The sequence below is a fragment of the Symphalangus syndactylus genome, chromosome 8 (assembly GCF_028878055.3).
Source record: "Symphalangus syndactylus isolate Jambi chromosome 8, NHGRI_mSymSyn1-v2.1_pri, whole genome shotgun sequence".
NCBI classification, from domain to species: domain Eukaryota; kingdom Metazoa; phylum Chordata; class Mammalia; order Primates; family Hylobatidae; genus Symphalangus; species Symphalangus syndactylus.
Window position 1 is genome coordinate 13,698,964 of NC_072430.2, and position 27,220 is coordinate 13,726,183.

The 27,220-nt window shown below is 40.7% G+C and overlaps 1 protein-coding gene across 29 annotated transcripts in view; it reads right to left on the reverse strand.

The window, feature by feature from the left end:
- MARK3 (microtubule affinity regulating kinase 3) overlaps positions 1-27,220 on the reverse strand; it is a 120,447-nt gene that overhangs the window by 42,954 nt on the left and 50,273 nt on the right. For 17 of the 29 annotated variants that reach the window (XM_055288020.2, XM_055288018.2, XM_063643842.1 and 14 more), the window contains 3 exons: positions 13,089-13,137; positions 9,798-9,863; positions 4,847-4,917 (listed from right to left, as the gene is read on the reverse strand). The exons of 5 other annotated variants lie outside the window; for them this stretch is intronic. In XM_055288020.2, coding sequence (XP_055143995.1) covers positions 4,847-4,917; positions 9,798-9,863; positions 13,089-13,137 — 186 coding nt within the window. The remainder of the gene's footprint in view (positions 1-4,846; positions 4,918-9,797; positions 9,864-13,088; positions 13,138-27,220) is intronic. 7 more of the 29 variants (XM_063643837.1, XM_063643835.1, XM_063643834.1 and 4 more) reach the window with 5 other exon arrangements.

The window sequence follows — 27,220 nt, forward strand, 5'->3', positions numbered from 1 at the left end:
GCTGCCCCTAGGCCCAGATGGCTCTGGTGTAACTTTTTTTTTTTTTTTTTTTTTTTTTTTATAGAGTCTTGTTCTGTCACCCAGGCTGGAGTGCAATGGCATGATCTTGGCTCACTGCAACCACCCCGTCCCGGGTTCAAGCAGTTCTCCTGCCTCAGCCTCCCAAGTAGCTGGGATTACAAGTGTGCGCCACCATGCCTGGCTAATTTTCTATTTTTAGTAGAGACGGGGTTTCACCATGTTGGCCAGGCTGGTCTCGAACTCCTGACCTCAGGTGATCTGCCCGTCTCAGCCTCCCAAAGTGCTAGGATTACAGGCGTGAGCCACTGAGCCCGGCCTGATGCAACCTTTCCATATCTATAGAGTCAACTCCAAACCAAACCAGCGGTTAGAGAGTTGCCCATACCCAGGTGTTAATCCAGGTTGGCTCTCTTCTGTAAGTGCCCTTCTCAGCCTGCTCCCTGCAACAGTCTTCCTTCTAACTGATGTGGATCATGGAGAGCAAAAGTTAGTTAACTTCTCTGAGGGTCAGTTTCCTCTTCCTTTATTAAAATGGAGGAATGAACGTTGCAACGTACGTGAACTATGAAAACTACTACGTGCACTATTAAGGATTCCTCCCACTTTCACCAAATAGTATGCTTTTATTTAGTCAACTTGCAATCATGCCTATGATTAAACAATTGTTTTACTGAAATTTCACACTTACTGGTCACTTAAAAAAAGTCTTCTAATATTAAAGCTTTATATGCTCATTGTAGAAATTTCAGGAAATACAGAAAAGTCTATAGAAATAAATTCCTGCATTACCACTAACTAGAGGTAACAGCTCTTGTTATTTTGCTGTACTTGCATCTAGTCTTTTCTTTGGTATTCTGCATGTATATTTAGACACATATGATTATACATACACAAAACTGAGGTTATAATAAAAATACCGTTGGTTCCTCCAAATCATCATCAACTCTTAGCTGTAAGCCCCATGGACCCACCCGTGGACATAAAATCTCAGAGGGCTGTACAATATTTTGGTTCAGAATAAGCAGCAAGGAAAAGGTGAACTGGGGTTAGGATGAGATGATAACAAAAATCAGCACTTTACTAAGCAGCTTCATTATTTAAAATTAACATTCAGAATATCAGACCCACTTATAATTAACTAAAGGTACAAAAATTCCATTGCCAAAAAACGGGTTTTAGAGCATCTGTTACTTTGGATTTATCACTATTGTTCTATTCAGTCAGCATGAAAACCTGAAAAGTAAAATAGCTTTGTTTTCCCAAAACAAAGTAATAGTTTTGTCACCTAGGACACAGGTAAATTTTATCTAATCTTTTTCCTTTTCTCATTCAGAATTTATATTAGTTTTTCCTCATACTGATATTTCTCTTATAGGTTATTTTCAAATTTTGCTTTTGAATCACATTTGATTTCCTGCCCTTTCTCAAAGAGATCAAAGGATTTCTCTCTCTTTAGCTCCAAAACAGCTCAAAGCTAACCTGATGCCACAATAAGCTGAAAAGACTCAATTTGAATTTACTGCTTTTGTTGCATTCTATCACCAGCTAGAAATGGTGATTTCTAACAGATGTTATTTAGGTTAAACTATGAATGCTAGCCTAATTCACTTTCGATCATACATAAAAGAGCATCAAATCATCAATATCACCAGCCCACCAAGAAAGCGGTAAGTAAAAAAGATGGAGCTGAGCCGGGCGCGGTGGCTCAAGCCTGTAATCCCAGCACTTTGGGAGGCCGAGGCAGGTGGATCACGAGGTCAGGAGATTGAGACCATCCTGGCTAACATGGTGAAATCTCGTCTCTACTAAATATACAAAAAATTAGCCAGGCGTAGTGGTGGGCATCTGTATTCCCAGCTACTCGGGAGGCTGAGGCAGAAGAGTTGCGTGAACCCAGGGGGAGGAGCTTGCAGTGAGCCAAGATCGCGCCACTGCACTCCAGCCTGGGCGACAGAGCGAGACTCCATCTCAATAAAAAAAAGATGGAGCTGGAAATCTATTCTTTTTCTCGGAAAAGAACGAGCTCAACCAAAAAATTAAAATGTCATAAGCAGTAACTAGGATGGGCATGGTGAAGAAAGCAGGAAGGGGAAAACCCATCTGGTGATGAATATGGAAAAGGGATCACACACAGTGTACTTTGTGTGTGGCATACCTTTCTTTTTGTCATAAATAGAAAAACTTGTTTTACTTAGTCAAAGTAATTATGACTTATAAGCTCCTAGAAAGCACAGAAATTGAGGCCAGGCGCGATGGCTCATGTCTGTAATCCTAGCATTTTGGGAGGCTGAGGAGGGCGGATCACTTGAGATCAGGAGTTCGAGACCAGCCTGGCCAACACTGGTGAAACCTCATCTCTACTAAAATTACAAAAAAAAAAAAAAAAAAAAAAAATTAGCTGGGCACGGTGGTGCACACTTGTAATCTCAGCTACTCGGGAGGCTGAGGCAGGAGAATTGCTTGAACCTGGGAGGCGGAGGTTGCAGTGAGCTGACATCGGGCCACTGCACTCCAGCCTTGGTGACAGAGGGAGACTCCATCTCAAAAACAAAAACAAAGAAACCACAGCATTTGAAACAGAAAAGTGGAAACACCAATATCATGCGTATCCTTCCAAGTCTAATGGAGCTGTTTTAGGCAAATATCGTGGAAGAAGGGGTCAATTCTAAAGCACTCTAAATCAATTTGCTAATTGAAAAAACACATACATACAAACCATCTTTCCTAGTCCAACTAACAGGCTCCTCAAATAAAGGCTTCAGAATTTCTGCAGGGAATTTACAATAAAAATTGGAGTAATTTCCTCAAGATTTAGGTCAGTAAGCTCTTGCTGGGTGACACCAGCCCCTTCCTCATAGTAAATAAGCCACCTTCACACACATTTGCAAGTCAGATTCATCTGAGTAGGAAGGAATGTAAACTGCATGAAGCAAAAAATTTTACCTTTTAGGTGGCCAATTTATAAAAATTAAGAGTACAGTTATGGAAAGAGCCAAACACTTTTTTTCTAATAAAAATCTGAATTTCCTTTAACAGACCATACAATCAAATTATATTAGAATTGCAAAGAACTATGGAATTCATCACGTATAATTTTTTTTTTTATAGCTTTAAAAACAGGATCAGAGAAGTTAAATGATAGCCAAAGTGGATTTTTACTTTGGTTTTACTAGATTTGAATTCAAAGTATCATTAGTATTTAAGCAACAGCAAAATACAAGCAACATTTATAAGAAACTTAAGTCCTATCACTTACAAATGTAAACATCAGACTAAGCAAATCAAAGGAGACTTGAACTTTAATAGTCCAGCTTGACAACCTTGTATATGAATAAAACAAAGTATAAAGGTTCTAAGAAAAATGAGGCTATAATTCCATTTCAATGTAGGCCTTGTGAGAATACAGAGTTAATTTAAAAGCAGCGAAGCACTGCTCCTTTCCTTCATCTAAATCAGGGGTTGGCAAATTATGGCCTCTGGCTACATCCGGCCCATCCCCGTTTTTGTAAATAAAGTTTTGTTGGAACACAGTCACGTTCATTCATTTGGTATTGTCTACAGCTGCTTCTTTTTTTTTTTCTGAGATGGAGTCTCACTCTGTCACCCAGGCTGAAGTGCAATGGTGCGATCTAGGCTCACTACAACTTCCACCTCCCAGGTTCAAGCGATTCTCCTGCCTCAGCCTCCCCAGTAGCTGGGATTACAGGCACCTGCCATCATGTCCGGCTAATTTTTGTGTTTTTGTAGAGACAGGGTTTCACCATGTTGACCAGGCTGGTCTTGAATTCCTGACCTCAGGTGATCCGCCCACCTCGGCCTCCCAAAGTGCTGGGATTACAGGCATGAGCCACCGCACCCAGCCTACGACTGCTTCTAAGCTACAACATGAGAGTTAAATAGTTGCGACAGAGACAGTGTGGCCCACAAAGCCTAAAATTTTCACTATCTGGCCCTTTACAGAAGTTTGCTGATTCTCAGTCTAAATAATAGCACAATATAATGATTGCAAATCTGAGTTTTGGGGTCGGAGGGTTTGGGACTCTGAGTCTATGGCAGGTCTCCTAATGAAAGGCAATTCTGGGACCTGCCTGGGCAATACAGCGAGACCCCGTTCTCCACAATAAGGGGGAAAAAGAAAAAAAGAAAAGCAATTCTGGGCAAGTTATTTAATCTTCCCATGTCTCAGTTGTCTTATTTTTTAGCAAATGGGTATAACAGTCCTTAACTCACAAGGCGGCTGTAAGATTTACATTAATGTTGGTAAAGTACTTATCTCAGTGTGTGGCATGGTCAATCGACAACAGTAATTATTATTAATAAAGACAGGAGAGTTAAGTAACCTGTTTGCTTAAAACCTGCTTATTAAAACCCAAGTCTCTTTAAAAAGCAGAGTAAAAACAAAGCAAGAAGTAAAGTTACTAATTAACAGTTTAAGTTACACTTGGTCTTGGTTTATGTCAGACAAAGCTAATAATGAACCTTGGGGTTCTGACATTCTGCTTGCTAAAAACTCTGAAATGGTTTTAATTAATGTAATCACAGGTGTTTTTGAAAGGCTCTAGATTTTTAAGGCTCAATTGTAAAAAGGGAAGGTTAAGTGTTAAGACTAATGCTCTCATTACAAAGCTAGGAATAGAACCATGGCTGCCTCCAGCACAGTGCCTTAGGTATGAAAAGTACTTCATAAATTTTTGTTGAATTGAATGGCCAACCCCAGCCACCCAACAGGCCTTATAAGCATTTATGGAGGCAAACACTTGTTTGCTTCAGGGTTTAAGTGAGATAAATTATCAAATTAACAAAGTAAAGACAGATTAATTCATACCTGTCTAAATTTAGATCTTGCTTCTTTTTCCTTCATCCTGCCATGTGCAACCAAATAGTCAAATACTTCACCTATAGGTGAGAGAAATAAAAGTAAGTAGAAATCCTACTTCTGAGCATTAATTTTCCCATAAAGTGATGATGTTTCACTTTTAGCAATCCTCTGATTTTTAAATATAAATATAAAGTTAGCCAGAAATATGTGGAATTTGAACTAAGCTGGCTTTAAGTTTAACTACAGGCATTTAAATTCACCAACAAAATCTTTAAGCTGGAGAAAAGCCTTAAAATTAAATTCCCTATACTTAACTTATATAACTCTTATTTTAAAGAGCGTTTTCAATAGGCTTTAATAAAAACTAAGCAATTAGAACAGAAAATTAAAATGGATGAAGTTATTTGTGTTAGAAGAGGCCACCCTCACTGCGGGATTATGACAACAAAGCATTTCCTGAGTATATTCATTCATTCAACAAATATTTACTGAATGTCTACTAACTGCAAGGCACTGTTCTAGGTCGGCTCTGGGGAAATGCAGCAGTGAACATAAGATCCTTTTCCTCATAGAGTTTACATTCTAGTTGGGGGAGGGTGCAATAAATGAATAAACATATAGTGTATTAGAGGACAGTAAGTGCTGTGGAGAAAAAGTAGGAGAAAGAGACAAGTGAGTCTGTGTGTGCACACCCTTGTGTTTTGCTGACTACTTGAGGGTATGGACAATGTAGTTATTTGGGGTAAGATTCTACAGTAATTAAGAGAAACAGCAAGAAGGCCACAGAGCTGGAGAAGTGTGAATGAGGGGAAGAGGGTAGTTCATGAGGCTAGGAAGAGTCCTGCAGGCCATGGTGAGGACTCTGGCTCTACTATAAGTGAGACAAGAAGCAGACACGAAAAAAGACTGACCTCTTAAAAGGATCACTGGCTGCTAGCAGGGAAGAGGTTTCCAATGACGGGAAGGGACAGGAAGACCAAGAGGGAGATCAGCACAATAATCAAACCAATCATGAAAGTGACGGGGACTAAGTGGGAAGCACAATGGTGGTGAGAAGTGGGAGCTCAGGATACAATGGCGGTGAAAACAACAGAACTAGCTGATGCACCCCTAGGTGGCAGTTTACACAACATTAATTCTTTGGGGAAGAAAGGTCACACTTCAAGGAATATATTATTAGCACTGTCAACTGCTTATCAATGTAGAATAAAGAATCACCACCTCTGAAATCAATAGAAAAGAATACTAATTTAGAAAATTAGATATAAGGTGTTTTCAGGAAAGAAACATCTTTACTTCATAGAAATAAGGAATACCTCCATCAGCTTAGTGAAAATATTAAACTAAAATATTTTGATACTTGAAAGTCATCATGAATTACACAATTATCTGACTTTGAAACTCTTATTAACCCTAACTCTGAAATAATAAATTTTACATAATGAATGGGCATAAATATTTTCATGTTATTACTTGATTGCATAATGATCTTTTTTATTTTTTTTTTTTTTTGAGAGAGAGAGAGAGTTGTGCTGTTGCCCAGGCTGGAGTGCAGTGGCCCGATCTTGGCTCACTGCAACCTCTGCCTCCCACGTTCAAGCAATTCTCGTGCCTCAGCCTCCTGAGTAGCTGGGATTACAGGCGTGCGTCACCACACCCAGCTAATTTTTGTATTTTTGGTAGAGATGGGGGTTTCACCACATTGGCCAGGCTGGTCTCGAACTCCTGGCCTCAAGTGATCCACCCATCTTGGCCTCCAAAGTGCTGGGATTAGAGGCGTGAGCCACCATGCCCAGCCTGCATAATGATCTTTTAAAAGGCATTACATACTGTCAAGTTTACACGACACAATTCACTCAACTATGATGAGTTATGAAGTTAAATGTCAGCTCGGTAAAGTGTCAGCATTTTCTGTGCGAATGACCTTTCTATTTGCAGAAAAGCACACAACGTCAAAACAAGTAGTTAATAAGCAAAAACAACTAAACATGAGTGAATATCATACAGAAGAATTTTTACTTAAAAAAAAGATTAAGCCCACCAGCTGTTGCAGAGTAACACAGATAAAATCCAAGTCTGTCAATATAATTTTGACAAGATTTTTTTTTCTAAATTTGAATTCAATATAAACCTCTTAAGAGATTTGTGGAACCATATGTCAACTCATAATTACTAAATTATAATTCAGGAGTTCAACTTTTATACCAGGAATTCAATCCAGATCTTTTTTTCCTTATTAAAAATGTATTAACATTCAGGTTAAGCAGCTGAACTGAAAAATACTAAGGCTATTTATTAGAGATAAAAGAAGCAAGAAGCAAAGAGTGGCTCTCCTGCCTGGGCAGGAACAGGTGGCTGGATGGAAGGACACTGACAGTCCAGTTCAGAAAGCCCTTAGTTCTAGTTCAGGTCCTGAAACTAACTAGCTATGGACCCCTTGGCATAGAACAAACTTTCTGAGCTTTAGTTTCATCTGTAAAAATTAGACAGTTGCCCTAAAATTTCTAAGATTATTTTCAATTCTAAAATTCTATGAGTCTACCAAATCAAAAGGCAGCAGGCTGGGGGGTGGGGGAGATGCAATGGTGGACTGGGTGGCCAATTTAATAAAACTTTTCATTATGGCAAACACATCAACAATAAAACATACGTTCTGGAAATTGTTTTAATAAACTCAACAAAACACTGTTAAAGAGGCCAGGTGCTGTGGCTCACACCTATAATCCCAGCAATTTGGGAGGCCAAGGCGGGTGGATCACTTGAGGTCAGGAATTCAAGACCAGCCTGGCCAATGTGGCAACACCTTGTTTCTACCAAAATTACAAAAATTAGCCAGGTGTGGTGTGCGCCTGTAGTCCCAACTACTCAGGAAGCTGAAGCAGGAGAATCGCTTGAACCCAGGAAGCAGAGGTTGCGGTGAGCCGAGATGGCGCCACTGCACTCCAGCCTGGGCAACAGTGAGACCCTGTCTCAAAAAACAAAACAAACAAACAAAAAAACCTAAGGTAATACAGAACCACCACCTTGGATTAAATGATTCAATGCTGTTACAACGTTGCCAAGTGCACTGAGCCCTCAGAGGGGGTTCCTATGCTCACTGTGAAGCTCAGCTCAGCACATGTTACTTGCCAGGTCACATGGCCAATGAGGGCCACTGGCTGGATTCACTCCATGTCTGTCTTTTCCAGAGCTCATCCTCTTTCTACTAAATTTGGATGATTCTCAGATGTTTTTGTCTTGCCCCTATATGAGTAATCTCTGTGACCTGGGTAGCTAAAATAGATGGGAACAGAAAGCCGTGACAGACCAACAAACTAGAAAGGCTATCTGCTGTCAGAGCACTGGGGGTCCAGGCCCAGAGTGCCCACAGTGAGACTTCCCAGCCTCCATTTCCTCAGGGGTAAAAAGCCCATCACTCACTGTCTGGCCACAGCATGGAGTCGCTGTGAAGGTCAAAGGAGATCTGGTAAGAGAAAGCACCTTGTACACTATAGAGGCTGTACAGCGAGAGGGCTATGAACATTACTCTGTGTTGTTTGCCCATAGACAGTATTAGAACTCCATAAAGCTTTTTGGTCCTGAAATTAACCTTCCCCTCTTTCTACTACCCCTGAAGTTTTGAAAATCCCAATGAAATTCCCAAACTAGACATATATAAAAGTATAAAATACACAACTAATAATGAATTAGGAGTATAAAAAAGTGGTGTCAGAGGTATGCTTACTACAACTCATTGTTTTCCACAACAGGTTTACAATCTTTTTATTTTCAATGGTAAACTCACTCAAATGAGACTATAATCCAACTTTCTATCTTCAGGTTTTATAACATGGATCAAAGTGCTAATGATAAAATTACTATAGAGTTTAACAGAATATGTACCCAGTAGTTTATAATTCATAAATGCAGTCTAATTCTTATCTGTTGAGTATCTGCTGTGTGCCCAGGCAGTGTGCTAGAGGCAGGGGACACAAAAAGATGAACAAGAAAGCTTCTGCTCTTCACAGACAATGAAACTCACATGTGGTCGCAAACTACAAACCCAGCCCAATCTCAACCATAAAATACAAATCATTATAAAAGACAGCAGCTATAAACATGCGTTTCAGAAAATGTTTACATTTTTACAAAACCGTAGGCAAATAGTTACTAGTCATTAATCTTTATTTTAAGGAAACTCTAGTGATGTGTACTGTAACCATCATTTCTGGCCTTGGGGAAGACAGACACCAGCGACATTAAAATCTGGTAAAGAAAAGCATCTAAACCAGAGCACACATTTGTTTCAAACAGACTAAGCATTCATATGTTTAAATAGCCACATACTCAAGATAAACAAAATGTGGAGAGTGTGTCCCACACACAATGGAGTATTATTCGGCCTTAAAAAGGAACGAAATTCTGACACATGCTACAGCATGGATGAATCTTGAGGACACTATGCTGCATCAATCAGCCTGACACAAAAAGACAAATCCTGTATAATTCCACTTGTATGAGGTTCCAAGAGTAGTCAAATTCATAGAGACAGAAAGGAGAATGGTTGCCAAGGACTGAGAGAAGGAGAAATGGAGAGTTAGTGTTTAATGGGTATAGAGTTTCGTGCTGGAAAATGAAAACATTCTGGACATGGGTGGTGGTGAGGGCAATGTGAATGTGCTAATGCCACTGAACTGTGTACCTAAAAATGATTATAATGATAATTTTAAGTGATGCATGTTTTACCACAAAAAATATCCAGGTATTTAGATATTATCAATTAACAATGCTAATAGTGAAACACTTCATGGCAAGCCCTAGAAGTGCTAAGAGTCAGCTTTTCTGACTCTCATCCTAGTGTATTATGGCTCTGGATGTTAAATGAGACCTTAATGATGACCCATATGGGCAGTATGGTTGTGTATTTTTTTAAAAGGGAGAAAGAAAAAAAACCCAATATACATAAAAATGTTCTTACCTCCACTTGCATATTCCATGATTAGGTAGAGTGTTTTTTCAGTTTCAATGACTTCGAATAACTTCACTGGGGGAGAGGAGAGGATACAGAAGAAAAAAGAGACAAATGTCTGTATGCACAAACCATGCACATATAAACTGTAACTATGAAAAGCAACCTTTTCCCTGTTAAAGATTTTAATAGCTGGCCCTCTAACAAATGCTTTTGGGGAATGTTATGAAATACCACAACAACAGAAAAGAGTCTATGAAAGCATGGCATTCCATAAAAATAAAGATTATTTCTGCGTGTTCAGTGTGACTTCCGTATGTGCTCAGCAGTCCAGCAAGGTGTACCGGAGCTCATTTCCTCTGTCATCCTCACTGTCCTTCAGCATGTCTGTGTTGGCTAGCTGCCCTCCCAGCACCCCAGGAAAAGTGGTCAGCCTGCAGCAACTGCTCAGTTCTACTCTACTCCAACAAATGCAAATCTAGCTGCTTATGATTATGGCTTTAAGGATGTAATTCTATTTGAGACCTTTATTGCTTGGGAAACTTATGACAACTTTCAAAGAACAAGGTTCCTTTGTTACTTTTCTGATGCCAAAGATGGAAAGAAGTAGAGGGATTATACTACAATTAATTGGGGGGCGAATCTTTTTTATAAGAATCATTTTCAGTAGGTCAGGGTGATTTTCCTACAGCAGTCTTTTGTTACAGATGGAACTATTTCTATTATTGCTAATTCATAAAATCTTATTAGAAATATATACATTTTTGGCTGAGTATGGTGGGTCATGCCTGTAATCCCAGCACTTTGGGAGGCTGAGGCGGGTGGATCGCTTCTGCTGAGGAGTTGGACACCAGCCTGGGCAACATGGCAAAATCCCCTCTCTACAAAAAAATGCCAAAAATTAGCTGGGTGTGGTGGCATGCGCCTGTAGTCCCAGCTACTCAGGAGGCTGAGGTGGGAGAATGGCCTGAGCCAGTGTGGTGGAGGTTGCAGTGACCCAAGATCATGCCACTGCACTCCAGCCTGGACAACAGAGCTAGACCCTGTCTCAAAAAAAAAAAAAAAGAATACACACACACACACATATTTAAAAAATGAAACTGGAGTAAATCTCTGAAGCTATCAAATCACCACTGTGCATATCTACTTTATTTTGTTAATATTTACTTTAAGTTTACCCAAAACTGGGGGATATGCTAGTGTTTTATATTTCAGGCAATTTTCTGAGGCTTTAATAGAGTATCAGGCCAAACAAAATGCCTAACATAGCGGTCAGTAAATGTTTGATGAACTGATGAATAAAGCTATCATACCATTCCCCAGACTCTGATATGTTATGACTGTGAAGAAAAGCCACTTCAGAAAATTAAGGCACATGTGTTGGTAAGCTGCATAAAAATAAAACCCTTCTAATCTTCCAGTGAAAATTTGGGTCTTCTGGGAAAACTATGTTAATGCAATAGGAATTTTTTAAAATTTCAATTTATTATCAAAGATATGTCAAGTTGTAAGTACAAAACTCTAATCAGGTCACAATTTAAGTAATTAAAAGACAAAATAAATATGTTTATGTTAGCTAGTTCTAGGCAATAGTGATAAAGTTTTTTTGTAGGGGGTGGGAGGACGGGTGTGAAAAGTTGGAATTTGAAATCCAGAGTTGGCTAGCTAGCCCCAAAGGATTGAAATGAAAATCAAGGAAACAAGATTTTCTTCCCACTATTATATTCCTTGTGAGTTTTTTCTTTTTTTTTTTAAATCCAACTATGAAGTTGTTCAGTGGTTTTTTCTTCAACCATACTTATTGATTCTAAATTTTTCTTCACATTTTAATTAATATCCCTGATATCAGGATGAAGGCTTGCTAGCATTTCTCTCAGTAGTATATGAAACAAGGAAACAAGAACACCTTTAAAGTAATGGTGGCTCAGACTGATGCAATAGGGCACATGCCTTTTGTTAAAAAAACAACTCTCTGTAAAAGCTTCTTTCTTCCTGTGGTGGTTCTGTTACTCTTCTATTCTTGTGCCTGATGCATTCTTGATAGGCTACCCTTGATACTAAACATCAACCCTTTCATTTCCTAAAACTGGTGTTGACAGTAAACTGATTATGGGCTGTCTTAAGAGTGATTTCATTCTTGAAATATTATTTTTAGATTGTATGAGCTATCACTATACAAAAAAGCAGTTATGTAATTTTTTAAAAGCCCTATTACAATGCATATGGGATCAAAAGTTTTCACTGGGTCCGTATTAAGTCATTTGCTTATTCTCTTCTTGTTCCTACAGTTACTGTAAGGGAGGACCATGTCCCTTCCTCATCTTTAAACACACCTACTAGCACCTGGCACAGAGTTGTGCACACAGAAGAAACAGAAAACAAATCTTTGATTTATAAAATAATTCCTATCACAATTTCATTAGATAGCAAGTATTCCATCTTTTAAATAAGTATTTTCTTAGGACACACAGCAAAAAGTATTGGACCTCTGAAATATCCATTTTAGAAATTTTTTTTTTTTTTTTTTTTTTGAGACAGAGTCTTGCTCTGTCGCCCAGGCTGGAGTGCAGTGGTGCAATCTCGGCTCACTGCAAGCTCCGCCTCCCGGGTTCACGCCATTCTCCTGCCTCAGCCTCTCCGAGTAGCTGGGACTACAGGCGCCCGCCACCACGCCCGGCTAATTTTTTTTTTTTGTATTTTTAGTAGAGACGGGGTTTCACTGTGGTCTCGATCTCCTGACCTCGTGATCCGCCCGCCTCGGCCTCCCAAAGTGCTGGGATTACAAGCGTGAGCCACCGCGCCCGGCCCCATTTTAGAAATTTTTAAGTTTATTATTATTATTATTTTTTTTTTTGGTAGAGACGGAGTCTCGCTCTGTTGCTTAGGCTGGTCTTGAGCTCCTGACCTCCAGCAAACCTCCTGCCTTGGCTTCCCAAAGTGCTGGGATTACAGGCATGAGCCACTGTGCCCAGCCCCTTTGAAAATATTAATTCTGACTTCCTATAATTCCCTTCTATCTACTCATGCAATACAATTATATTTTCTAATATACTTAAAAATTAGAAAATTATAATCAGATTACAGATGTTTCTACCAGATTAAAGCTTTAAATTCAACGTTTAATACCTAAGCTTTTAACCTGTCTTCAGTAATTTCAAAAAGCTAATACAAATGATCAACAACTTGTATATATATTTTACTAGAAGTGTACTCTACCATTTCTAGAATACGTGTTTAGCTTTATGACATAATTTCAAGAATGTATTTAGACCCAAAAGTATTTAAAAAAGCAGAAAGTACCTATATTGGGATGATTTAAAATCTTCATTATTCTTACTTCTCTGAAGAGCTAAAAAAAAAAAAAAAAACACATAATCCCCCCAACACAAGTTATTAAACATTATATTCCACTGTTGTAATATAAATTTAAATTTTTCTCGTAGATAACAGATTCATTGCTAATGCTTATTATTCCATATCTAAGACTAATATGAAAGTCCAGAATATCTCTGAGGTAGTTTTAATAAACTATTACCAAATAGTATTCCCAAATGCTTCCATTTATTAAAAACAGCAGAGGTCTCAAAGGGGGATGGTAACATACTCTGAATTTTACAATGCTATCTTGAAAACATAAGATCAGACTTACGTAGGAATAATTTCTGTGATTAAACTTAGTCTGATTCAGTATCTACCCAGGGCTCCCAACTCTGCGAATCAAAACCTGTATGGTTCCAGTGAAATACATCATGAGCATATTAAACTGATAATTCCAAATAATTCTATTAGAAGACTATAAACAGAACCACCTTGAGAAATCCTCACTGGAGAATACAGGTAACTTAGCGTGGAGGTTGTGGTGACTATTACATTAGTGACCCTCATGAGTCATGCCTTACGTGTTCATGCTTTTGTAGAGTGCCCCTTTCTTTTTTTTTTTTTTTTTTTTTTGAGACGGAGTCTCACTCTGTCGCCCAGGCTGGAGTGCAGTGGCGCAATCTCGGCTCACTGCAAGCTCCGCCTCCCGGGTTCACGCCATTCTCCTGCCTCAGCCTCTCCGAGTAGCTGGGACTACAGGCGCCCGCCACCAGGCCCTGCTAATTTTTTTGTATTTTTAGTAGAGACGGGGTTTCACCGTGGTCTCGATCTCCTGACCTCGTGATCCGCCCGCCTCGGCCTCCCAAAGTGCTGGGATTACAAGCGTGAGCCACCGCACCCGGCCTAGAGTGCCCCTTTCATACTGACATTAGACCTGGCCACGTAATCTGCTTTGGCCAATGGGACCTTAGCAAACTGAAGCAAGCAGAGGCTGGATAAAATTCTTGGGCATCATGGCTTGCTCTCTTGGAGCACTGTGGAGGAGCTGGTCTGGCCTCTTTGGGGATGAAGGGTAGTTATTTAAAGAGACAGACCCTCTGTTGTAACTGCATCCAGCCCCTGCCAAACCACCAGCTGAATTCAGCCACACAAGTGAACCCAGGTGAGACCTTAAGAAAAACCAGCCGAGCGCGGTGGCTCACGCCTATAATCCCAGCACTTTGGGAGACCAAGGTGGGTGGATCACTTGAGCTCAGGAGTTCAAGACCAGCCTGGGCAACATGGTGAAACCCCGACTCTACTAAAAATACAGAAATTAGCTGGGCGCAGTAGCATGTGTCTGTAGTCCCAGCTACTCGGGAGGCTGAGCAAGAAAATCACTTGAGCCTGGGAAGTGGAGGTTGCAGACAGCTGATGGTGCCACTACACTCCAGCCTGGGCGACAAAGCGAGACCCTGTCTCAAAAAAACAAACAAAAAACCGTCCAACCAAGACCAGCAGAGCTTCCTAGCCATTCCACAGAATAAGGAGAAATATTAAATTGCTGTTGTATAAATACATGTTGTGAATTCAGAGCAGGTTCTTATCATTATGGCCTGGGTTAATATAACCCAGAAAAACAACAGGATTTTAGAGACCATCCTATTCAACCCTCTTGCAAACAAGAGGAAACCAGGAAAAGAAAGAAAAAGATCTTCTAAGGTCCTGCTATCCTTCTGTGGGGAATGTGTCCGGAACCTAGTCTCCTAACACCCAGGATACAACCTCCAGGAGGCAAAAGCTGGGAAAAACCTTGGAAGAGGAGAAGCAGCGGCCTATGTGGAAAGGAAGCTGGTGAGAAATCACAGGACTCTCACCATACTTGTCCTTGTCCACTGTGTCTAATCTAAAATTGAATTAGCAGCTAAGAGGAGATGGACATGGACCAGATTTTTTTGTTAATTTATTTTTATTTTTATTTTTTGAGACAGGGTCTCGCTCTGCTGCCCAGGTTGGAGTGCAGTGGTGTGATCATAGTTCACTGTAGCCTTGACCTCCTGGGCTCAATCAATCCTCCCCCTCAGCCTTCCAAAGTGCTAGGATCACAGGTGTGGGCCACCGTGCCCAGCCCATGGACAGCATTTGACATATAACCTTACGCTCAGAATTTTAAAACATGTAATCAGATAAATAACCTTTCCTATCTAAAATACTGCCTCATTTTTGAAGGGAGGAGCACTTTTATCTCCAACATAAACATCTCCCTTTGCTACTGTGGTAATTCCTACATTTTATGTTCTGAGATGAGAAGATAGTCACCCAAATAAATTCCTGACAACCATTCAGGCCTGAGTTCTTTTTTAGCTCTCCTCTGTTAAACTAACACAGAAATCTTGTTTTCCAATCCATTATAGTTGAATTGGTAGCTAGAATTCAAATCTCCCAATTACTTCCCAACTGCTAAATTAGAACACCTCCTGGAGGTTGCAGTGAGCTGAGATCGTGCCACTGCACTCCAGCCTGGGTGACACAGCAAGACTCCATCTCAAAAAAAAAAAAAAAAAAAGACAACAATCTCCACTTCGGATGCCATATCAATATAGCTCAGGATACAGCACTGAGAATGAAACCCTGACCATGGCCATAGCATCCCTGCATCCTGCAACTTCTGCATACCCCTCAAAGGTATGTTCTAGTCACCCCAACTCCTTTTAGTTACTAGAACATACTAAGTTTATTTGTTTGTTTATTTTTGAGACGGAGTCTTACTCTGATGCCAAGGCTAGAATGCAGTGGCACAATATCGGCTCACTGCAACCTCCGCCTCCCAGGTTCAAGGGATTCTTCTGGCTCAGCCTCCAGAGTAGCTAGGATTGTAGGTCCCACCATGCCTGGCTAATTTTTGTATTTTTAGCAGAGATGGAGTTTTGACATGTTGGCCAGGCTGGTCTCGAGCACCTGACCTCAGGTGATCTGTCTGCCTTGGCCTCCAAAGTGCTGGGATTACAGATGTGAGCCACCGCGCCTGGCCACAGAACATACTAAATTCCTTTAAATGTCTTCTCCCTTTTCATCCTTTAAGTCTCAGGCAGATTCTCTGAAAATATATCTAAGTAGGTCTCCTTGTTTTACATCATAGCCCATCTGTTCACTTCTTTCCTGGGATGTCTTTCAAGCTATGAAGACACATTTTTGTGCACCTGTTTGTTATCCTTGTGTCACCCACAGGGAGCATGCCTATCTCCTTTCACTACTGTATACCTGAAACCAAGCCTGGCACACAACTGAAATGCATTTGTTTGAGAAATGCCTGCATGAAAGCACTAACTACCAACAACTGTGGTCTGAGCTAGCCTCAGCATTCTAATGACCACACAGCTTTTAAATCCTCCACAGCACAATACTTGTTACAGAGTTGTCACAGTTCTGATGACAGGGGAGCAGGTCAAATGAAGGCAATCATTTTTAAGTCTCTACTAACAGTACAGTAGAAATGAAACAAAGTGAATTAGAGCCAAAAAGCAGGAAAAAGATGGACTATTATAGGAATTCAAAAGATTTGGCTTTAAGTTGCTAAGTTCTGGAGGAATTTGTTAGGCAGCAGTGGATAACTAATACTCTGCAGACACCATATTAAAATGTGAGAACCCCTGAGTTACAGCAGAGGTCATACCAGGGATGCAATGTGAAAACAAAAAGGACAGGTAAATGAGACCAGATAGAGAGATGACTAGTACAAATTTAATTCTGTAGGCAAAAAGAGCAGCCAAAGAATCCCAAGAGAGGTAGCGGCAGGATATTAGCCCAAATAACTTTATGTATTCACCTCTCTATTGGAATTATGTATTAGGTAGATACTGGCAGGCAGCAAATGTGTAAATAAGCTTTATGCTAAGTTAAACAAGCAGGACAGGGAGGAAGCAGGAAGCTAACAGTTATCTAGTGCCTGCTGTGTCTGACGCACAGAGCCAGATGCTTCACATCCACAATCTTATCTAAGCTTAATTTTCACAACTCTATCAGCTGAGTATGATCATCTCCAATATACAGAGAAAGACGACTGAGACAGGTTAGGAAACTCATCCAAAGACTCAGCTAATACATGCTGGAGCCAGAATTCTCACTTTGGGTTGCCTGACTCCAAAGTCCTACGCTCATCTCAGGATTCCACATTGCTACCTTAGAAATTTAACTAAAAAAAAATCAACAAATTATAAGCTGCTGATATAGAAAAGTCCAGAGCAACAGGTGGGTATTGGCACAGAGCTTTTTACGAAGTTGACAATTTGCATACAAGTGAGATAAAAATGCCAGAGACTTCATAATCTCTGAATCTGATGACCAAAGATAGTTAAATTTGGATAGGAATAATGTACTGAAAGGCAAAGTGAACTTTAAGGAAAGTCCCTATAAGGACTATACCAGAAAAATTTTAAAAGTTTTGTAATTGTAAAAGGCCATTTAAATAAGAGAAACATCTTATTTCTACTATCTTTTTTTTTTTTTTTTTTGAGATGGAGTCTCGCTCTGTCGCCCAGGCTGGAGTATAGTGGCGCCATCTCGGCTCACTGAAAGCTCCGCCTCCCAGGTTCACACCATTCTCCTGCCTCAGCCTCCCTAGCAGCTGGGACTACAGGTGCCCGCCATCACGTCCAGCTAATTTTTGTATTTTTAGTAGAGACAGGGATTCACCGTGTTAACTAGGATGGTCTTGATCTCCTGACTTCGTGATCCGCCTGCCTCGCCCTCCCAAAGTGCTGGGATTACAGGCGTGAGCCACCGCCCGGCCTATTTCTACTATCTTAATACAACTTATTTCTCCACATTCCCTTTTCAATCTTAAATAGATGTTAGTTGGGAAAAAAAATCAAATTACATAGAAACGTATAAATTGAAAGAATTCTCTCCTTACTGATCAATCTATATCCTCCACACATTTTCACATCTATACATCCTCTATGGAACTGGTACACAAGAGGAGAATAAACACCTTTGAAGGCAAAGATTTGGAATCCTGGCAATGGGAATATCAAGGACACTAAATCTATGGTATCAAAAAAGTAAAGAAACATGTCCCAATAGCCAGGACCTGGGAGTTGTCAAGTACTACCGTTGGAAAAAGAAAATTTTACCTTTTGACAAGTAGAAAAGAGAGAGAGAGAGAGAGAGAATTTTAGTCTCTAGTAAAAAAAAAAAAAAAAAAAAAAAAAGAATTTTACCAACCAATACAAAAGTAAAATGAGTATGTGAAAGAGAACACAGGGGTTACAGACATAAAACTGATCTAAACCATCACAATGAAGGTGTTCAGTCTCCCTTCTCCAGATACACAGATATGGGACAGAAGACCAGGCCACCTAAGTCACTCCCTCATCTGTCCCTTTGCCTCAATTACCACAGCACCTAAATGGAAGAGTACATCAAAGGCCTTCTCAGACAAACCAAGACAGAGAGGCTGGCAAAGTTCATAAGAAGGAATTTTCAAGAAAATGCATTTGTGTAAAAAAGGAAAAAAAAATTTGCTTCTTAATGTACAGAGTATCTCCGGAAGGACTCAAAGGAACTGATGTCACTGGTTGCCACAGGCTGGTCTGGTCTCCCAAGTGCTAGGTAGGTAACCTATTTTAAAGACGACCCCTTCCCCAAATGCTCTAAGTCTCAAAAACGAATCCACTGTGACCGCTGGGTATCTCCTCCCTCTCTTGGGGCTCTTCCTGAGAATGCCTCAGTACTCAATTCCTGGACTCTTCCCCTCCTTTTTAATTCCTTTACCATCATTTAGTGAATCTTTGGGGAAACAAAGATAAATGTACCAGTATTTAGTCCTATATGCTAATATTTTTAATTCCCAATTTTAGACTGGATATTATAAGTGAAACTGAACTGTAGTTTTCTTTCCTGTTTCCAATATATTTCAATAGCAATGTTTCTGAATTTCGGAAAAGAATTTGGAAGTTCCTCTTCTTAAGTTCTGGAACAGCTGAACAGAGACAGAGTATGTACTCACAGTAGATCTCAAAGAATTCAATCATGAATTCCAGGTTTGGCAATATTTTAACCACTTTCTCAACTTCTGTTGTTACTGATGTGTATCGATTCTTTTCTAGAGTTAATTTTGGTAAGTCATGTTTTCCTAGAAAATTATCAATTTCTTTGGATATTCTAACATTTTTCAGAGTTGTAGAAAAGGTTCCTTTATAATAATTTAAATTCTTCAGTATCTGGTATTTCCCCCTCATTTGTCTGTGTTTTCTCTCCCTTCCTCCTGGCAACACCTAGTAGCTTATCTATTTCATTGCCTCTCTTCTCACTTCCTTCGGGGGGGCGGGGGGACACCAAAGTTTTGGATTTACCATTTCTACTGTTTTCAAATTCATTGTTTTCTGCCTTTAGCTTTACTAACGCCTCACATTATTATTTATTCCTGAGATTTATTTTGTTCCCTTTTCTAAACTATTAGTTTAATGTTTAATGCATTCCTTGTCATTCTTGTTTAATAATGTGTTTAAGGCTACATTTCCAGGAGCACCAAAAAGCAGTATTACATAGGTTCTGACACACAGCTTATTATCATTAATTTCTAGATATACTGCAATTTTTGTTTGTAATTTTTCTTTGATCCAAGAATTCTGTGTGTTTTGGGTTCCACATGTTTGTATATTTTGTTTGGTTCTATTTTTATTGCTCTACATTAGAACTATAGCCTAGAAAGATGTTAGTCTGGCTTATTCAAATGTTATATATTGCCCAACTCTGAGAAAATAATATATCTCACAGTCATCACACATTGGAATAGTTATGACAATAACATCCCAGCACACAGCTGTTATGTATCCTGAAAAGGGGATTAAAACAGCTATAATATGGGCTAATGGAAGTGCTGTTTTTTTTTTTTTTTTTTTTTTTGAGACGGAGTCTCGCTCTGTCACCCAGGCTGGAGTGCAGTGGCACGATGTCCGCTCACTGCAAGCTCCGCCCCCCGGGTTCACACCACTCTCCTGCCTCAGCCTCCCGAGTAACTAGGACTACAGGTGCCCGCCACCATGCCCAGCTAATTTTTTTGTATTTTTTAGTAGAGACGGGGTTTCACCCTGTTCACCAGGATGGTCTCAATCTCCTGACCTCGTGATCCGCCTGCCTCGGCCTCCCAAAGTGCTGGGATTACAGGCGTGAGCCACCGCACCTGGCCATGGAGGTGCTGTGTATTAAGATACGTACCTTTTTTTCCCTACTTACTGTGTAATTAATGAATGGCCTAAAAGAGTTAAGTGATAAAGTCTTCCCTGTCATGCCTGTGTTTCTATTAATTTAGCTCAGACTTTCACCCATGTATTTTGAGGTTCTGGTTATCATTTGGTGTCCTATCATTAAAAATAAAATTTAAAAACTTGAAAATAAAATAAAAATAATTGCTTCTCAAATGGCAATTGTTAAGTGAACCAGAATAATCACTTCTGAAGAACAAAGTATGTGTTTAGACATGGAGACTCTGTCCACGATGCAGATCAGTAAAGAAAGGAGAGGTGAGGCAGCAAGTGATTATACATAAGAAAAACCATGAAACTGGATCCCTACCTTGTAACACATGACTGCTGGTGGCTTAAAGATTACTTTAAACATGTGAAGACAACAGAGAAAAATATGTTTATGACCCCAGGTAGAGAAGAATTTCTTAAAGAAGACACAAAAAAGGCCAGGCGTGGGGGCTCATGCCTGTAATCCCAGCACTTTAGGAGGCCAAGGTGGGTGGATCACGAGGTCAGGAGATCGAGACCATCCTGGATAACATGGTGAAACCCTGTCTCTACTAAAAATACAAAAAAAATTAGCCGGGCGTGATGGTGGGCACCTGTAGTCCCAGCTACTTGGGAGGCTGAGGCAGGAGAATGGCGTGAACCCAGGAGGTGGAGCTTGCAGTGAGTCGAGATCGTGCCACTGTACTCCAGCCTGGGTGACAGAGCGAAACTCCGTCTCAAAAAGAAAAAAAAAAAAAAAAAAAAAAAAAGAACACACAAAAAGTGCGAAGCATATAAAAAAAAAGACTGGCCGGGCGCGGTGGCTCACGCTTGTAATCCCAGCACTTTGGGAGGCCGAGGCGGGCGGATCACGAGGTCAGGAGATCGAGACCACAGTGAAACCCCGTCTCTACTAACAATACAAAAAATTAGCCGGGCGTGGTGGCGGGCGCCTGTAGTCCCAGCTACTCGGAGAGGCTGAGGCAGGAGAATGGCGTGAACCCGGGAGGCGGAGATTGCAGTGAGCCGAGATCGCGCCATCGCACTCCAGCCTGGGTGACAGAGCGAGACTCCGTCTCAAAAAAAAAAAAAAAAAGACTGATAAATTCAACTGCTTTAAAATTAGGAGCCTCTGCTATTCATTGAGAGACAATATCAAGAGAGTGAAGATACACCATCAAGTAGAAGGTATGTGCCACATATATAATAGTATCCATGATATATAATGATATCCTAAAATAACTAAGAAAAATCCACTAGAAATTAAACAAAAGATGAATAGGTACTTCACAGAAGAAACAAAAAACCTAAATATGAAAAGATGCATGACCTCATCAGTAATCAGGAAAATGTTACATTAAAACCACAATGAAATTTTTTTTTTTCCTTTTTTTTTTTTTTTAAGAGAGGCTCTTGCTGTTACCCTGGCTGGAGTGCAGTGATGCAATCACAGCTCTCACTGCAGCTGTAAACTCCTGGGCTTAATCCTCAGCCTCCCAATTATCTGAGACCACAGCTATGTGCCACCATGCCCAGATAATTAAAAAAAAAAAAAAAAAAATCTTTTTGTAGATACAGAGTCTTGCTCTGTTGCCCAGGCTGGTCTTGAACTCCTGGTTTCGAGAGATCTTCCCATCTCAGGCTCCCAAAGTGCTGGAATTTCAGGAGGAAGCCACCATGCCTGGCCAAATATCACTTTTATATCTACCAACTGATAGCACAATTTTTTTGTTTTTTTGAGACACAGTCTCGCTCTGTCGCCAGGCTGGAGTGCAGTGGCGCAATCTCAGCTCACTGCAACCTCCGCCTCCCGGGTTCAAGCAATTCTCCTGTGATGGCACAAATTTTAAAAAATCAGAAAATCAAATTTTGATGAGGATGCCACATTACTTGTGCTCTCTTACACACTACTGATGGAAATATAAATTAGCACACCTGCTCTGAAAATAATTTGGCCTTCTCTAATGAAGAAGGAGGATGTGCAAACAGACTGTGTGATACAAGAATTCTAAGTATATATATTTAAGAAACTCTTCATAAGTGTGCCAGGACACACAGAGGACAATTCATAGCAGTCATGTTTGCAATACAAAAAGCAATCCGAATGTCTCTGAATTACAGAATAAATACAGAGTGACATATTCACATAATGGGGTACTACATATTCTTGAAAATGGACATAGCAGTGAAGGTGAATTACAGCAAAATACATCAACATGGAACACAATGTAGGTAAAAGAAAGCAAAAGTGGCTGGGCATGGTGGCTCACACCTGTAATCCCAGCACTCTGGGAGGCTGAGGCGGGCGGATCACTTGAAGTCAGGAGTTCGAGACCAGCCTGGCCAACATGGTGAAAACCCGTCTCTACTAAAAATACAAAGATTAGCTGGGTGTGGTGGTGCACGCCTGTAATCCCAGATACTTTGGAAGCTGAGGCAGGAGAATCACTTGAATCCAGGAGGCAGAGGCTGCAGTGCTGAGATCACGCCACTGTACTCCAGCCTGGATAACAAGAGCGAAACTCCGTCTCAAAAAAAAAAAAAAAAAAAAAGAAGCAAAGCAAAAGCCAATAGGAGAATACACATAGCATGAGTCCGTTTATACAGTATTTTAAACTTTACACTACATTGGCGGAGCGCGGTGCTCACGCCTGTAATTCCAGCACTTTGGGAGGCCAAGGTGGGTGGATCATTTGAGGTCAGGAGTTCAAGACCGGCCTGGCCAACATGGTGAAACCTGGTCTTTACCAAAAATACAAAAATTAGCTGGGTGTGGTGGCGCACGCCTATAATCCCTGCTACTCAGGAGGCTGAGGTACCAGAATCGCTTAAACTTGGGAGGCAGAGGTTACAGTGAGCTGAGATCGCACTACTGCATTCCAGCCTGGGAGACAGTGCGAGACTCAGTCTCAAACAAACAAACAAAAACAAAAGAAACAAAAAACAGACAAAAAAAACCTTTACACTACATTGATGAGGGATCCATATGTGGTAAAATTATACGGACAAAGCAAGAAGATAATAACACAAAATCCTGTTAGTGGTTACCCAGTAGGTGGGCAATGAAGAAGGGGAATCAGGTTGAGGAGGGGCACAATATGGGACTGATTTAAAGGTATGGTTGAAGATCTACTTCTTGAAGCAGGTAGTATAAGGGTGCTCATCTCATATACATATTTATATGCTAAACACAGAACATTCTTTTGTATGTAGTCAGTATTTAATAAAAATTAAAAACTAAATTTTAAAAAATTGCTTAGCTTTAGCTGAGTAATACAACAAAGCATTTTTCTAAAAATGCAAAATAAGAGTAGCAACAATGTGTGTGCTTTTTTTTTTTTTTTTAATTAGAGATGGAGTCTTGCTCTGTCACCCAAGCTGGAATGCAGTGGCATGAACATAGTTCACTGCAGCCTCGACCTCCCGGGCTCAAGCAATCCTCCAGCCTCATCCCCCCAAGTAGCTAGGACTACAGGTGCGCACCACCACATTTGGCTAATTTCTGTATGTAGAGACAGGGTTTTGCCATGTTGCCCAGGCTGGTCTTGAATTCCTGAGCTCATCAATCTGCCTGCCTTGGTCACCCAAAGTGCTGGGATTACAGGCTTGAGCCACTACGCCTGACCAATAATGTGGTTTTTATGATCAAATATTTCAAAGGCAAACTAAGAATTTTCCCATCTCCCAAACTCAAGGTTCTGGTGGTCAAGATTCCTAGAATCAGAGCAACATCAGGAAAAATTAATTTGATGTTAAAATGAATTTGGTACTAACAAAATTAACTTATCAGATTTTACTAGGTATCTACCACATGCAAGCTGAATTTCCATATGTTCCTTTGCTATCCTTCCCATATGGACAGTACTATGAATGACTGGCTCCAGGGGAACTTATGCAAAGAAAGCTATTTGATGTTATAAATTTAGGTTCTAAGGCTAGTTCAGTCCCTTATTCACTGGATGAGTGAACAAGCCACAAAATCTTGAGAGTTTTAACCTACTTATCTATAAGATAGATTTTGAAAACAGCTACTTCGGCCTGGCGTGGTGGCTCACACCTGTAATCCCAGCACTTTGGGAAGCTGAGGCAGGTGGATCACCTGAGGTCGGGAGTTCCAGACCAGCCTGACCAACATGGAGAAACCCCGTCTCTACTAAAAATACAAAAAAATTAGCTGGGTGTGGTGGCGGGTGCCCGTAATCCCAGCTACTCGGGAGACTGAGGCAGTGGAATCACTTGAACCAGGGAGGTGGAGGTTGCGGTGAGCCAAGATCATGCCATTGCACTCCAGCCTGGGCAACAAGAACAAAACTCTGTCTCAAAAAAAAACAAAACAAAACAAACAAACAAAAAACCAAAAGAAAACAGCTGCTTCACAGGACTGTTGTGAAAAGTACATGCAATGATGTAAAATAAAGTGTGTGTAGAATTTGACTCCAGGAGCTATACTACCTAATCCCAACCCAGCTGTACCACTCACTGAGCCTAGGTAACTTGACCTCCCTGACCCTGTCACCTCTACAATGAAAGGATGCTTGACATACAGAGTGCATGGAACAGCACCTGGCACACAATAAACTCCTGACATGTGTTTGTGATTCTGTTACTGTTATAATTCTCTCACAAAGGCCTAATTTGTACCCAAGTTTATATTTTCTGCAAATGGGTCCAGGCCATGCTCTAAGCTTAACCCACTTAAAATACTTGGTTCCTTGGTGACTTTTCTAAAATAGCATAATGAATCCTTAGTACAATGAAAAATATACTTTAGCTGGGTATGGTGGTGTGTACCTGTAACCCCAGCTCCTTGGAAGGCAGACTGGAATCCTCGGAAGGAGGATGCTTGAACCCAGGCGTCTGAGACCAGCTTGGGCAAGATAGTGAGACCTTGATTCTAAAAACAAACAATCTCTAAAATACACTCCACTATTTTCAGTTTATAATGTATTCTTTTTTTTTTTTTTTTTTTGAGACGGAGTCTCACTCTAACGCCCAGGATGGAGTGCAGTGGCATGATCTCGGCTTGCTGCAAGCTCCACCTCCCGGGTTCACACCATTCTCCTGCCTCAGCCTCCCGAGTTTAAAATGTATTCTAAATATCAACCTGTATTATTTCTTGACAAAACAAAAATGAGTCTGGCAAGAAATTTAAAAGTTTATAAGGAATAAAGAAGCAACAATACTGAAAGCCGTATTTTTTTCTATTTCTTCTCTTTTGAAATCTAAAAATAAACAAACATATATACATTTTTATTCTCAATTTTTTTTTTTCTGGCAGAGTTTCTCTTTTGTTGCCCAGGCTGGAGTGCAGTGGTGCCATCTTGGCTCACTGCAACCTCCACCTCCTGGGTTCAGGTGATTCTCCTGCCATAGCCTCTTGAGTAGCTGGGATTACAGGCATGCGCCACCATGCCTGGCTAATTTTTTTGTATTTTTAGTAGAGACGGGGTTTCACCATGTTCGTCAGGCTAGTCTCGAATTCCTCACCTCAGGTGATCCCACCCACCTGGGCCTCCCAAAGTGCTGGGATTACAGGAGTGAGCCACCGTGCCCGGTCTATTCTCAATATTTTAAATATGTATAATCAGGCTGGGGGCGGTGACTCATGCCTATAATCCTAGGGCTTTGGGAGGCCAAGATGGGAGGATTGCTTAAGCCCAGAAGTTCCAGGCTGCAGTGAGCTATGATCATGACACTACACTTCAGCTTGGGCTACAAAGTAAGACCCAGTCTCAATCAATCAAATCAATCAATCAATATAAGAAGTGCCTGTCTTGGATCTCATTTGCCATCTCTGATTTGTATTAATTTATCAGATTTATGACACTGATGTGAATGTAGACACTAGATTTTAAATAACAGGCAAGACTGTAACAACTATTTTTACAGTGGTTACTACTTTTGTTAACGGCCTGAAAAGTCAATATAAGAAAATGAAAGAGAAAGGTAGTTTAAAAAAAAAAAAAAAAGAACGAAAAGAAAAAGATGAAAAGAGTTGTTCAATGAAAAGGATTTCCAAAATAACCTGTGCTTCACCCAATAGAGAAAGGAGGCCAGGAACTGGTTACTAAGGCATTCCTAGGAGGAGTTCCAGAGAGGGAGAAAATATTCAGCAGTGGCAGTGGCAGTAACAGCTGTCTATGAAACTTAGAATATTTGGGGAAGGGGTCATCTTTAAAATAGGTTACTTTGCCAGGCACAGTGGCCACACCTGTAATTCAGCACTTTGGGAGGCCGAAGCGGGTGGATCACTTGAGGTAGGAGTTCAAGACCAGCCTGGCCAACATGGTGAAACCCTGTCTCTACTAAAAATACGAAAATTAGCTCGGTGTGGCAGTGGGTGCCAGTAATCCCAGCTACTTGGAAGGCTGAGGCAGGAGAATCACTTGAACTCGGGAGGCGGGGGTTGCAGTGAGCCGAGATGGCACCACTGCACTCCAGCCTGGCCAACACAGGGAGGCTCCGTCTCATAAATAAATAAAATAGGTTACTTTAGTTGGGTGTGGTGGTGCGTGCCTATAGTCCCAGCTACCTCAGGAGGCTGAGGTGGAAAGATACTTGAGCCCAGGAATTCGAGGCTGCAGTGAGCTCTGGTCTTGCTGCTACCTTCCATCCTGGGCAACAGGACAAGACCCCATCAATCAATCACTCAATCAATAAAAAATAAATAGACCGGGCGCGGTGGCTCACGCCTGTAATCCCAGCACTTTGGGAGGCCAAGGCAGGCAGATCAAGACCATCCGGGCTAACACGGTGAAACCCCATCTCTACTAAAAATATGAAAAATTAGCCGGGCATGGTGGCGGGTACTTGTAGTCCCAGCTACTCGGGAGGCTGAGGCAGGAGAATGGCATGAACCCGGGAGGCAGAGCTTGCAGTGAGCTGAGATTGCACCACTGC